At 35.3% G+C, this 15,539-nt stretch overlaps 1 protein-coding gene across 3 annotated transcripts in view; it reads left to right on the plus strand.

Annotated features, from left to right (window-relative positions):
* The window catches only part of ARID4B (AT-rich interaction domain 4B), a 173,299-nt gene that overhangs the window by 144,681 nt on the left and 13,079 nt on the right, over positions 1-15,539 (plus strand). For all 3 annotated transcript variants that reach the window (XM_045297860.1, XM_045297862.1, XM_045297861.1), the window contains 3 exons: positions 3,688-4,893; positions 8,977-9,090; positions 11,958-12,173. In XM_045297860.1, the coding sequence (XP_045153795.1) occupies positions 3,688-4,893; positions 8,977-9,090; positions 11,958-12,173 (1,536 nt within the window). The remainder of the gene's footprint in view (positions 1-3,687; positions 4,894-8,976; positions 9,091-11,957; positions 12,174-15,539) is intronic.

A 15,539-nucleotide genomic window follows, 5' to 3' on the forward strand; every position in this document is an offset into this window, starting at 1 on the left:
TAAAAAAAAAAAAAAGAATTACACACCATTCACTCTTGAGCATGAAAAGGACGGCACTTTGGAAGAAAAAAGAAAAAAAAAATTGTGTGGATTGCATGGGACCAGATGGCGTTTTGTCTTGTTGTACATAGGGTCACTATGAACCATGTAAAATGTACATTATTAAGAAGATATAAAATACCAGTAATTTATTTAAACAAAGGAATGAGAACAGTGTTTTCAACATTATAAGCAAAAGAACAGTACTTTTAAATTCTGAAGGAAAAATAAATTCAATCCACAATGTTATAGCTAGTTATCAAACAAACAAAAATTTAGGATAAAGATGTATTTAAACATTCAAATACAAAAAAATATTTCTATAGCTTGTGCCTTTTTTATTTAACCACAGTATACAAATAAACCAAGAAAGAAAATAGAAGTTTTCATTTAATCCAATATGAGATTTATTTCTGACAGCTCACAAGAATACTTGAAGGGAATTTTCAAGATGACACATTTTAGAGCAGATCAGGCCATTGGGGTGTAAAATAGCTTTCCGGAATAGAGAGGTTTGATGAAAGGGAAAACTCAGTAGAATGCTTAATGGAACAATTCAAGTATGAAAAGGATTGTATGAAAGAAAAGTAATTGGAACTGTTAAAAAAAATAAAGTATTAATTAAAAAAATGGAAATTTTCTTAAGTGCTCTCTATACCTAGTTTGTCATTAACTACATTTATTTATGTTGTAAATACTCTATTAACTATAAGTAATTAGATATTGAAATAATGGAGTTAAGGAGATATGGCTATTGATAAGAGAAAATTCTTCATTATATTAGCCTAAATCTTTTCATTAAACAATAAATACTATATTACTCAAAGGTGACAAAAACTATCAGAAGAAATAATTGTTAAACTTTAAAATACAATAATACCTCAGTTGTTGAATGGCTTCAAGCTTGAACCTTTCCACTACTCAAATGACGTAGTTCAAAAAAAATCTGCTTGATTTTCGTAACTTTGCTTGATAGTTGAACTGAAAATCCAACTTAAAAAAAAACGGTAAGGTCCAAGAGTGAATATGCATTCTATCTCACAGCAAACACATAGGGGTCTCACTTCAGTCTTACAGAGCTGCTCTCACTCAGACAACGTACAAGGGGGGTACCAAAAAACTATGTATTTAAATTTTTTTACAAAACACCCTTATCACCTTCAGAGTACTCTCTATTACACTTAATACATTTGTCAAATCTGCAATTCCAAACTTGGAAGCATTTTAAAAATTCATCTGTTTTGATGGCTGACAGCACCTCCTTGGGTTTTTTTTCTATGTTGTTAAATTGCTATTCTTTCATGTCCCTCTTCATTTGTGGAAATAAAAAGAAACTGTAAGAGTGAGGTCAGATGACTAAGGTGCATTGGGCAAGAGAGGCAAGCTGTTTTTTGCCCCCTCCCCCCACCCCCAAAAAAGTAATCCACTTAGATGATAGATGAATAGGTGCATTGCCATGGGGACAAAACCAGTCCCCCATTTGCCACAAATCAGACCATTTTTGTTGCACACGGTTACATCATCTTTTCAGAACCTCAAAATATAAAGCTTGATGAACAGTCTGACCTGATGGAATGGAACTCCAAATGCTATGAGTTGATATTTTCATCTGTTTGGGAAGTTGACGTCTAAGAATGAGGTTTGTCATCAATGGGCATTTCATCTTTTTTGAAACAAGTAAACCACTCATAACCTTGAGGGGGGTTTTTTGTGGGTTTTTTTTTTTTAACCTTGAGTTTTTACCATAGTGCTTCTGTCCTTGTAAGCTGTGTTCAGCATCACAACAGTTTCTGCAGTATTCTCCCCCTGACCCAGCAGGAAACGAAATTTCACAGCCCAATACTGTTCTCTTAAATCTGTAAGTCCAAAGGTTTAAGCAAAACTGCTATTGCAAAAAAATTCACTGTGACCAGAAAGAACCTTCCCAGGATACCAGTGGGTACACTAACTCAGAGCGAATTGTTAGATGCTTTCCTCGTGTGAAATATACTTACTATGAAACCTCCTCTCTGCCCAGCACAATTCTGGTTCTTTTTTTGGTGGTGGGGGGGGGTACCCCCTCAGATAGTGCTAGTGTTAGTGCATTAAAATATTTCACATTGTTCTTTTTTTTTGCATTTTATTTACATAAAACACCATAACCATGGCTCCAAGGAAAGTAAGTGATACCGTGTAGCTAAGAGGAAAACTATGAGAACCACGACAGAGTTAAAGAAATTATTGCGAATTTGAATTTGTTTGCCACTTACCAGATTTGTTTGGCTGAATACACCATAGCTTAAGTCGATGTTACAACTTTTTGTGTGTGTGAGGGTGGGGGTAGAGGTGGGGGGAATGTGATTAAAGAAATGACTAATGTCCCCAAAGGTATGAAATCCTTAACCATGAAACAAAGCAGATCATCGAAGTGGTTGAAAGGTTAGTTAATTTAGATAAATCATAAACAACTCGCTGGCTATAGTGGACCTGAAATAGTAATATATGAGAAGACTAAACTCCTCCATAGTGATTTAAAGTCCTGGGGAAATTGAGGGTTTTTTTCTTTTTGAAGTATAACTTTTAGGCCTCAGAACTAATTATTTGGTTTTCCATTATTTCTTACGGGAAATGTGTTTATTTCTCAAACTTTTCAGCGTTAGAACACGAATTTGGAACAAATAGAGTTCAACAACTGAGGTATTATTATACTGTAGTTGCTTTTTGCGGCTGGGTGGCAGAAGAAAGTGAGTTGGGTTTATTATGAATCTAAAATTGTTTTTATGTACACTGCTTTGATAATTTTATAAAATTTTGTCATAGAAGAACACATTGACAATATTAAATGGTTAAAACATTTTTGTACGTGTAATAAACAGCTAAAAATATCCATGGATTATTGAACATATTATTGCAATTAAAATGCTAATTTGTGAAATAAAATGATTAGGTTTGGATCTTCTTATCTTGACTTTTACCAGCTCTTTGGTACTAAAGCTTTAATCTTTCAATATCATACTCCTGAAATGTAATATAAAGCTAATGGTAACATTTTTCTCATTCGTGTGTTTGCAAGAATTGAATAAGATAATCTGTGTGCAAAGCTAAAAAAGTACCTCAAATGTAATAATTCTCAATGAATGCTGTCTAAAAATAGTAATAAAAATTTTTTATGGTTGATTTGGTAAAATTAACAAATATTTTTATTAGGAATCAGTTACTTAATTTTATTCCTTCTTTAAAATACATTATAATCCATTTTGATAAAATATTTGAATTGTCATTATTATGAAGGATACAATTTTATACATTACAGATTTGTTATTTAGAACAACTTGGTATTACACATGTTGACATCACTACTTCTTAGTCATAAATCTTGATGGGCTTTCTTACTTTTTTTTTTTTAATCAGCTTTGTTAAAATATAACTTCCATACAGTAAAATTCACCATTTTTATGTGTACAACTGGGTGACTTTTGGCAAACAGTATGTAGTAGTAGAAACACTGTGACAGTCATGATACAGAATATTCCCATTCTTGAGTACCATAGCGTCTCTAAAGCCTAGTTTGTTTTTTATCAATAAAACCTAGCAAATAAGGGATAGCTATAAACAAAGGAAACATTGCTGTTGTTTTTCAAACATTTAATTTTTCTTTCTATTTTCTAGCTTCTGAGAGTTCTGCTGAAGACAGTGAGCAGGAAGATGAGACAAGTGCTCAAGACTTAGATAATAGTAAAGAAGAATCTAAGACTGATCAGTTAACCCACAACAGAAATGATCTTATTTCAAAAGAGGAACAGAACAGTTCTTTGCTTGAAGAAAATAAATTCCAGGTAGAATTGGTAATTCCTAAATCTGTTTCAAAGTCTCCAGAAAGGTTAAGAAAAGATATGGAAGGATTATCTGAAGATACAGATTTTGAAGAAGAGGATGAAGTCACAAAAAAGAGAAAAGATGTCAAGAAGGACAGCACAGATAAAGCTTCAAAACCACAGGTGAAACGCGGTAAAAGGAGGTATTGCAATACAGAGGAATGTTTGAAAACTGGATCACCTGGCAAAAAGGAAGAGAGGCTCAAAAACAAAGAATCACTTTGCATAGAAAACAGTAGCAATAGCTCCTCAGATGAAGAAGAAGAAAAATCAAAAGCAAAGATGACACCAACGAAGAAGTACAATGGGTTGGAGGAAAAAAGAAAATCTCTAAGGTCAACTGGTTTCTATTCAGGATTTTCAGAAGTGGCAGAAAAACGGATAAAACTTTTAAACAACTCTGATGAAAGACTTCAAAACAGCAGAGCTAAAGATCGAAAAGATGTCTGGTCAAGTATACAAGGACAGTGGCCTAAAAAAACATTAAAGGAACTTTTTTCTGACTCTGATACTGAGGCTGCGGCTTCACCCCCACACCCTTCCCCAGAGGAGGCAGTAGCAGAAGAGTCATTGCAGACTGTAGCAGAAGAAGAGAGTTGTCCACCCACTGAAGAGCTAGAAACACCCCTCCCTGTAAGTGTCGGTATTAAATCCCTTGAGGATAAAACAGTGGAAGTCAATGACAAAAAGGCAGAGTTTCCAAGTAGTGGCAGTAATTCAGTGCTCAATACCCCACCTACCACACCAGAATCGCCTTCATCAGTCACTGTAACTGAAGCCAGTCGGCAACAGTCTTCTTTAACAGTATCAGAAACATTGGCTCCAAACCAAGAAGAAGTTCGAAGTATCAAGAGTGAAACTGACAGCACAATTGAGGTGGATAGTGTTACAGGGGAGCTCCAAGACCTCCAGTCTGAAGGGAATAGCTCCCCAACAGGCTTTGATGCAAGTGTGAGCTCCAGCAGTAGTAATCAGCCAGAACCAGAACATCCTGAAAAAGGTGAGGAGGAAACAGTGTATGTTGACTAATTTTTTAGAATTTCCCCTTTAAATTGAATGGTTTTACAGTATCTCTTATAACATGAGACACATATGTGATCTACTTGTGTGAACATTGTTTAAAAAAAAATTTTAAGGTAATATGAGTAATGATCAGTAGAATGCATTTAAAAGTTTAAGAAGACTTTAATGTAAGTTTGAGCCATCCATGACATTTCATAGTGTACCAGGACACAGCATAGAAATTGCACCCAAGTTCAAATCCAAGCCTATTTGAAAATTCATTATACACTGGTTGGCTATATGGCATGAGCAGCTTAAGTATATTTCTGTAACATTGTTTTTGCGATTATAATGTGCAGTTTCTCACAAACATTTTGATTTATTGACAGACCCCTCCACCCTTAACCAAATACTGTATGTAGGGGTTTGGAGCAACCAACTGGCCAGGCACTGCTTTCCTCAGACATCCGTGTCAAACTGATTTTCAAGCCTGACTAACTTGTGTGAGTTTGTAAAGGAATTTGATGCTTTCTTAGATTCATAGCTTCCAAATTGAAGGACCAATGTGTATGTTAATAGCCTATAGTAAAACTTTTTTGATTTTCCGTGAAGTTGTTAAAAGTGGAAATTCAAATTAGTACTTGTCGAAACCCTTTGTTGGTGACATAGCTATAGTTCTATCATTTTTCTTATAAACCACTTGGTTCATATATCTTTAAATCAACTTATGAAAGGCTGACACTTGGTTTGGAACACATTATTTTCAATATGTGAAAATAGGGTTTGTATTTTATATCATTGAGTTTAAATGTGCTAGATTCGGATTTTTAAGTTAAGTTTGAGGAGATTTTATCTAGATTCTAAGTTTTCTCACACAAATCGACTTAAAACATTTTTTAAAGTAAATTAGTAAAAAAGTAGTTACAATAAATTGCTATGTTCTTTGTGTTTTTCTACATTCACACTTCCAACTACTATATTAGTGTTTCATACTCTTTCATGGGACTTCAGGTCCCATGAGTGATTATAGTAAAAGAATTCTTTATGACAGAAATTTTGAGACACTTCCAACAAAAGTACTATACAGTTTTAATAATAATTCTGAAAAGGCTATGTCCTTACCATGTTATTCATATCCTAAGAAAGATTTAAATACTATGGGTGGGTGGGTGGGTGTGTGTGTGTGTGTAGAGAGAGAGATACATACAGTATCATGTCTTGATCAATTCAGTAAGTCTGCCATTTTGGATTTTAATTTTGACTGGGTTAAAAAGTATAGAAATGGAGAGCCATTCAAAGATTCAGAGAACAGATGATCTATTCTATCAGAGCAAATTATTTTCTACTTTTTACTTATTACTACCTTATCTGACATTTCACATATATTACAATCATAAAAACGACTTGCTTACTAGCAGAACATATCTGTCAATAACAAACAGCAAAGTCCTTGACAGGGTCCCTAACCAGTAATTCCCCCTCCACCCCCCTACCCCCAGTGCATATAGAAATGAATCTTCTACAATATTTCATCATCTGTGGCTGGGAGAGTGGGTGTACTGTCTCCGCTAGCCAATATTGTGTCTCACAGAATGGAAGGGGGCTAGAGGAAGGCTAACAGACAGGAATGGGAAACTGCTTGATGGGTCCTGGGTGCCTAAAGAAGGCAGCTACTATCCTTAAAGTGGATCACCTCTGTCCTAGGACGAAAATGAGACCCCAGTGGCTGACCCCAACTGCTAGTCTCAAAGAGCATCAGGGACAGGGCCTCCCTGGGGCTGACAGAATCCCACAGCAGCTTAATTTTCAGCCCCTTACACTGGGCAGGCTATGTGGGCAGCAGTGGGGTTAGTGAGTGAATAATCTGTGGCAGTTGCAATTTAAGGTCAAGGGCAGAGGCTGAGCTTGGCCTTCATGACATTGAAGGAACTCTCTGGATATAGTGAGGCAGGGCTTCACAGCTGTAAATGCTTGGGCAAAAGTCATGTGGGAGAACCCAGTAGGCATTGTGCATTTTTACCCTCTAGGCAGTGTGCACTTTTACCCTCTTGTAACCAGGCCTTCCTACCCATACATATGGAGCCTCGTATTCCCAAGAAACCACCAAGGGTTTGGTGCCATTGAGAGGATGAGCCAAGGTCATCCATTCTGAAATGTACTAAGACCAGTAGAGTAAGAGGACCCTCCAGACAAACCATGGAAAGGGCCAGCCAAGCTCTCTTGAGGCAAAGTGGAATAAATTCTTAAACTCTGAGTTCCAATAGTCTCAGTAAATTTATTAGTATTGGAAATGAGATGGATTGATAGAGTGGCTGTAACAATGAGCTCAGTCATAGGAATAATTGTGAAGATGGTGCAGACTGGATTATTTCATACCATTGGGCACTGGATCGCTAAGTATTTGAACCAACTCAGCATCTAACGACAACTACTGTATTATGTGAGATAAAAATGTAAATACACTTTTTAAATTTAGTTTTCCTTCATTCTAGCATATATAAATTATTAAAGATTATATGTGTGTGTGTTTTCATCTACTTAGGTTCTAATAAAATAGCATTAGGTAAAAATGATAAGTAACCTGATTTATTTTAAAACAATAGAAAAACAAAACCACTGTTTTGGAAAGTTTCAAAAATGGGTCACGTGCCTAAATTTTTGACCAAGGAAGGCATGCCATATATACTCAGGATTGCATTTAGCATTCGTAACAGGCTCAAAAAACAACCTTTTATTTTTCTTTTTTTAGCAAATGTGGCATAATTTTATCATAATGTTAACATGTAATGACAGTATTTTCATTGGAATCAAATATAATACTTTGCTATTGTCTGAATAAAGAACTTTTACTGTTTTCTGGAAATAATACATGTGATCAGAAAATTGGAGGTACATGGCCAAAAACAAACTCACGGCCGTCACGTGAATGCCAACTCACAGTGGCCCATATATAGGTCAGACTAAAACTCCTGAGAGTTTCTAAGGTTAACTTTATTTTTTAATGAATCATTTTATTCGGGGGATATTACAAATTTTACAACAATCCATCATTCAGTTGTATTAAGCACACTTGTACATAAGTTGCCATCAACATTTCCAAAACATTTTCTTTCTACTTGAGCTCCTGGTATCAGCTGTTCTTTTTTTCCCTTCCCTCACACACCCTCCCACCTCGTGAATCCTTGATCAATATAATATTATTATTTGTGTTGAGAATAACTTTACTGAAGGAGAAAGACCCATTTTTCTTCCGAGGAGCAGCTGGTGGTTTTGAACTGCTAACCTTTTGGATTGTAGCCAATATCATAACCACTATGCTACAAGGGCTTCTGTAGATACTTAGAAGCTGCAAAAGAAATAATACAGATAAATTTGCTACAGTTCAGAGTAGTGATTCATTAACAAAAGCTTGGAACATCAGAGAAGTTCTTAGTGAATATGTAAGACTTGGGCTAGTCCTTGAAAAAAGGAAAACATCTGTAATGTTTTGAAAATGTTCCTACCATGAAGATCAACTACAATACTGGATTTGTATATGGTGTATGTGTGATAACCAGTGCCCTGGGAGTTAAGTTATTATTGAAATACATATTTGGTAAAAATAACCATGTGTGAATTACCACTAAAATTGATCACAATACCATTATATAATTTAAACATTATATTAGTGTCATTATAATATTAATATTTTAACCTGTAATTAAATGTTAATACTCTAATTTTATTGAATGTAACAGCTTTCAAATTTTATTTTCAGCATAAGCCTGTTTTTTAATTACTAAACTCATTCTTAGTACTTCATTGAAAGTTAATTTCAGTTTATTATATCTATGTATTTTTAAAACTATGTACATACTTTATTAGATTTTTTTAAACTCATTTTTTGTTTAATTCCACTGTATTAATAATTGATTTTTAAATGTTCATGGTAATTTCTATGATAGTTTATAAGCCTTATTAAAAACATGTGCAATTTTGAAATTATTCTAAATTACTTCTGTGCTTTTAAAACATGGAATAAATTTATGCCTAGGAAAGGCTTGATTTTTATTTTGTTTCCTAATTTTTTTTCCCATCGTAGTCTGTACAGGTCAGAAAAGAGTGAAAGACGCTCAGAGTGGAGGAAATTCATCAAAAAAGCAGAAAAGAAGCCATAAAGCTTCAGTAGTAAACAACAAAAAGAAGGGAAAAGGCAGTAAGTGGGAAACCTTTAATTTTTAAAATATAAAAATAAAAACTGATATGTACACAGGGTAAGTCAAACAATATTGCTACAAAATTATAGGTCCTTTATTAAACAGAATTTTCAAAAAAATGAAGCTATTATTTTTGGACATATCCTCCACTTACGTTTTAACACTTCTGAAAAGTGTTGTTTTCATCTTTCTAAAGTTATTCTGAAAGAGCCCTAGTGACATAGTGCTAAGCCACTCTGTGAGAGACAGAGAAGTATGTCTGCTCCCGTAAGGATTTACATTCTTAGAGACACTGTGGTGTAGTTCTCTGTCCTGCAGGGAGGGCCCTTATGAGCTGGAATCAACTGGACAGCAGTGGGAAATATAAGAACCCTTCAGGAAGTATTCTGTGCACTTTGATTTTTCTAGATTTACAGCCCCTCATATCTTGTTCCTTTTCAATATTCTTTATGTTTGGGGAATAAAATTTAGTCTGAAGGATGTAGATTACATAAGTAGAATGAATGGAGTAAGGTTTCCCACAGAAATTCTTGTAAGATAGCCCTTGCTAACTCAAAAAATGATCAGGTGCAATATTGTGGGTAACATTTCCTCAGTGTAACTTAACTGGACTTTTACTCACCTTCTTGGACATCTTGTCTTTTTAGAAAATCTATCAAGATTATACCTAGAATTCCCCTCTCCTCCACCACGGTTTCTGCTGACCTTTTGGGCTGACCTGTTTTTGGTCAGGGAAAGCACCCTAAGGAGAAAGAAACGTGTATTACTGAGAAAACTTGTCTTTAGGCATGCCCTGATCAGAGAGATGTGTTTAACATATTTTGTTTGGAATAGCCTACTGCATAATATGAACTGGAATCCTCGCAGCAATACTATTTGACTTGCTCTCTTTTTTCCACTTTAAATGAGGGTATTAGATATATGGTATAGTTTAATATTTTGATCTCCCTCCAAAAAAGTTACACAAAGTCTTCTGATCCTAGGTATAAATACTACAATTAAGCAATTTGGTGATATTCAACAATGGTATTGACTAGTGATGAATAACCAGGTAGTCCTTCTTGCAATAAAAATCCATCAACATTTATGTTTCCTTTGTGTTACATAGTTTTATCTATTTGCCATTATCTTTGTCACATTTTAAAATGCTTTTCAATTGTAAATCCTTTTTATTGATTTGTGATTCTTCATGGACAAATCAACCTAGAAGAAAGTAATCCAGATACTTTTAGAATTTTAATTCTAACACTTTCAGCTTTCTTCCTTTATTTTTGGTAGCCTGAACTATGTGTCCTGAGAGCAGCTACAAATAATTTTAGCTAATTAAGCCCTGATGGTGCTGTGGGTTAAATGTTGGGCGATCAACCACAATGTCAGCAGTTCAAACCCACCAGCTGCTCCAACGTTTGGTTCTATCTCATTCTCCAAATAAAGACTGTTAACACTTACTCTGTTCATCGATCTACATAGATACATAGACTGTATTTCCCCATGAGAGCTACATATACTATCTCGTAGACACAAAATTGGAAGCAGAAAATATGTAAAGAATTTTTTTTCAGGTGCCCCACAATGACCTCCTGCTGCTCTTCCAGGAGACTCCTGCCACCTCCACTGCCTGACCTTTGCTATCAGCCTGCTTGGCTGCACTTCAGTGCAGAAAAGGTTATTCAGCCAGCTCCCCGAGGTTCTGCTGAGCCCATATGACTTCCAGGCGGTGAATATGGCATCCTTCGGGGCCCCGGGCGGCTGTGCTCTGAGGGCCGTGCACACCAGGCTGAGGCAGACTATTGCATCATAGTGGGGTCAAACCTTGGTTAGCTTAGCTAGGAATTACCAGAGATTTCAGAGCAGGTTTGGGGGTACTGGGAAGGGAGACATTTCGGATATGTGAGACAGAACGGTGGGAGTTTCTTTGTACCTTAAACACCATAGTGGGAAGAGTTGGTATCTACACTTTGCTAATTGATACAACTTTTATGAAGAATCTGTAAATATCTACCAAATTTATTGTCAATTACTTGGTTTAACTAAAAGGACATTTAAAGTGACATACTGTAATGTTTTAATCTTAAATACTTTATCTAAATATCATTTAATAAGGAAGGTTTACCTTCAACAAGTCAATTAATATATCCATATAATTTAGAAGTACAATAGTTGATTGTATATTCTCATTTTAATTATTGAGTTTATACCATTCTCAGAATAATGTAGTAAAGAGAATTAACTCTTATGAAATCTAAAATAATATTCTATATCCAAAAGAGATAAATTTGAGAAATACCAATCCTATCACATACTCACATGGTAAGCTCAAATTTTCTATTGTATTATACTGAAACTTATTTAGCTGGGGCAAGTATAAAATAATTTTGTTGTTATACACACACGTGAATTCTTTTTAAATTACTGAATATGTTTACCAGGATCAAAACTGTATTTTAGTTAACGAGGTATGCTATGGCAGTTAGGAATAAATTACATTCAGGGTTTAAATGTAATTTTAAAATGAAAAATTCCCCAATAATATTTTATTAAACATGTAATGACTGTACATCATTTGTGATCAAAGTGACAGTTTAATAAGTAAAAAACAAGATTGGCTTAAGTGATTTCCCCCTCCCCCAGTTTTAGGATTGGCAGTCCAGGTATACATTCTTATTTACAACTGAAATGTTGCTGTATTTGTAAGTAATGGATTTCCAGGTTTCTAGACAGGATCTAAAAAGAAAATTGTTCAATAATAAATTCAAATGATTAATTTAGACTTTTGGCCCAAAGAATGTGTGGTCAAAATTCTTTCTGCATTTCTGATGTTTGTTAATGCTTTTATTTTATTTTGTTTTGTTTTATTTTAATGTAGCAAACAGTAGTGATAGTGAAGAGCTCTCCGCTGGTGAAAGTGCAACTAAAACTCAGTCAATCAAATCAGTCTCCACTGGAATGAAATCTCATAGCACCAAATCTCCGGCAAGGACTCAATCTCCGGGAAAATGTGGAAAGAATGGTGATAAGGATCCTGATTTAAGGGAACCAAGTAATAGATTACCGAAAGTTTACAAGTGGAGTTTTCAGATGTGTAAGTGCGTATGTTAAATCTACACTATACTAGGAGAAAAGTTTATTCTGGTAACTCTTTTTCAGTGTTCTTGGTGAATGTGTATACAGCAGGAAATTTTTTGGGAGGGTGGGGTTGTTTTTCTTATATTTGTTTCTATTTAATAATTTCTACACAAATTTTTCAGTGAAATTGGTTATATCCTTCACAAGGCATGAACATGCTTATTATTTTTATTGTGGTTGTTCCATTTCCAGTATCTGCTTTCTCTTTGCCCTTTATCTGCTTCTCAAGGAGCTCTAGTGGCATATGGTTAAAGCGCTCATTTGCCAACCTACCTCTATGTAGGTCAGTGATTTTAACTCACCAACCACACTACCAGAGAAATGACAGTCTGTTTCTATAAAAATGTACTACTTTAAAAACTGTATGGGATTCATCTTACTAAAAACAAATCCACAGCTCCTCTGAGTTTCTAAGACCGTAAATCTTTTATAAAGCCGATAGACTCACCTTTCTCTTACAGAACAGCTGGTAGATTTAAACCGTTTACTTTGCCTAATAGGTAATCTGCCAGGACTTCACTTTGTCATTAAGAGTAGCTTTTAAGTCAGAATAGATTGAATGGCTGTGGTTTTGGCGTAACTTTGTTTTCAAAACAACTGTTGGCCATTTGATCTCATATTGATGATTTTTAAAGAAGCATAGTGCTCAAGATATTCTTTATTCTGTTATTCAATCTGGTATTTAGCTAAAAGATGACCTAAGGAGATGTTTTGGTTCAAAGTTTAAAGATTATCTAAGGACAGTAATCTTGGGGAGTCCTCCAATTTCAACAAATCTAGTAAATCTAGATTTTAAAAATAATTTTTTAAAGAATGTGAGGTTCTTTTTCAAATTGTTGTTTTTTAATGAACAGAAATTTAATTTTCAGTTTAGAAGGCTAGAAATCCAAATGTAAGGCACCAGTTATAGGGGAACACTCAGAGATAATGTTTATCACAACTTTTATGTTCCTGTCCTCCTCCTTTGATCTTCCCATGGCATCCATCTTTCCCCATTTGCACTCTGTCCACTCTTTGTAGGGGGTTTTGTACATTGGCACTCAGTAGTGATTAGGCTTAGGACACACTTTACACTGATATAGTCTCATTAATTTAACAAAGAAAACCCTATTCCCCAAAGAGAATACATCCACAGGCACTGGGATTCAGTACATATTTGGGAAGATAAAATTTAATCCCTAACCAGTGCTACATTTTCAGAAAACCGTAAGATTAAGGCAATGTATTTATATTTTATGATATCAGCATAAGTAAAGAGGATACTCAAGGGTGAAAGAAATCAAATATTCCCAGCCTCAAATGAAGCTAGGCTTATATCAGATCATATGACTGGTTCTGGCCAGTGGACCCTGAACAATAGTGATGCTTTTATGCTAAATAAAGCTATGACCTCTATATCACTTCAAGGTGCAATGGAGTTGCCAAACCTGCAGAGAACTTTGCACAAATGAAAAATAAACCTTTAACCTGCTAAACTGAGATTTCCTGGGGCGTGGGATGGGGGAGAGTGTTGTTGCAGCTGCTTGGTTTCATTCTCCTAATGTGGAACATTGCACGTGGAAACCTGCCACAACAAAAACCTAGAATATATGGCATTGGCTTGGTAGTGAATCAGTGGGCAGAAAAGTATCAAATCAAAGAACTCTTTGTTGACCCAAAATATTTTGTTGAGATTTTCTTATCCTTAAAACTTTTATAGTTTTATGTTCTACATATAAGTCCATGATCCATTTCCAGTTAATATTTTTATAAAAGGTGATGCCTAGACAAAGGTACTTTTTGTTCTTTGCCTAAAGATTCCCATTTGCTCCAGTGCTTCATAGAATTGTTTTTGTACCATATGGATTGTGATAAGAGTTGTAGGAGCCCCCAATAAAACGATTAAAAAAAAAAAGATTTGCTTTTGTACCTTTGTCAAAAACCAGTAGGTTCACCAAAACGGAAAATGTTCCTACTTAAATATGTAAAGAACTTTTATACTTACTAAAGGTGGGGGGGGGGGGTTGGGTGGGCATAGGTTCTGAGCAGACAATCCTCCAAGGGAGATAAAACAAATGACCAGTAAGTACATGAAAAGATCCTCGCATCAGTAGTCATCAGGGAAATGCAAATCAAAAGTAGTGGGTGCTAAAGTAAATAAATAAATTATTAAAATTTAAAGTCACTAATAATTCCACCAGAAGTAATTACAGTTGTTAACACTACGTAATTTACATCTTTTTCTAAAATTTTAATATTTTTGCTAGACAAACAGGAATATTCAAAATAAGACTCAAGACTGCCAGAAATATTATAGAACATAGTGCGGCACTCAGTGGAAAGCCGAGCTGGACCAGGAAGTCTCCTGGTACTCTCCCACGGTTTTCAGATTCTTTTTAGAGTTTCCCATTCAAGTTAGTTAGCCTCAAAACAGTAGATGCCATTTTGTAGTGAAAATTCAAAAACAATGTTTTACTGTTGCAGTATAGAACAGTTCTAAAACCACTAAAAATACATTTTTACTTGAAATATGGTACGTAGATGGTATATCAAAGCTTTTAAAATGCTAAAGTAGTAAGTCTTATAAGAGCATGGTGAGATTATTTTCAAGCTTCAAAACAAGGCAGGATCCTCTGCCTAGTTGACTTTACTCAGCAAAATGAGGTTCTGGAGCATGTGTTGAATAACTAGTAAATTTGTATATCCTGCTGTAGGTTTTGTCATATGTCCTTTATCTGACTCGAATTTCCGTACTGTCCAAATTTTTTTTTTCAGTTTCTGTTTCTAAAAGCTTACTCTTTGGAGGCTGTTTTAATTATAGTCTATCTCATTTTTCTAACATCAAGCAGTTTTTCCTCTTAAGTCCCAAGACCCCTGCTGTGATGTTGATATTTTCAAGTGCAGCTGAAAGTTTTAACCTGGGTTAAGCAAGAGTTCCTTTCAAATGTAATTTTGCCCTTGAATTTCACTTCACAGGCCTTCAATTTTAGCATCAATTTGCTCTTATTGTATAATTTCATCTGGAATTTCTTCTTCATCTGCATCAATCATTGATTTATATTCCAAGAGTTGTTGTTATGCTCTTAGCCTGAGCTGCAGGGTTGTATGGTCCTTTTACGTGCTTGCCTCTGTGGCACTGGTGGCCTGCAGCTGTCTGCCTTCCCTGGTGTCCACGCAGAGGCAGCTTTCTCCTCTAGCGGCGGCTTCTCCATTGTATGCTAGTGTGAACAGCTGCCCCACAAGACTGGCGTAAGGATATGGAGCCAGAACCATGGTGGATGGTGTCTCAGAAACAGTCATTTCTCCCGCCAATAATTTGACCTCAACTATCCATTGTATCAGG

The sequence above is a fragment of the Echinops telfairi genome, unplaced genomic scaffold (assembly GCF_000313985.2).
Source record: "Echinops telfairi isolate 266 unplaced genomic scaffold, ASM31398v2 ScPeMD7_7424;HRSCAF=8462, whole genome shotgun sequence".
NCBI classification, from domain to species: Eukaryota; Metazoa; Chordata; class Mammalia; order Afrosoricida; family Tenrecidae; genus Echinops; species Echinops telfairi.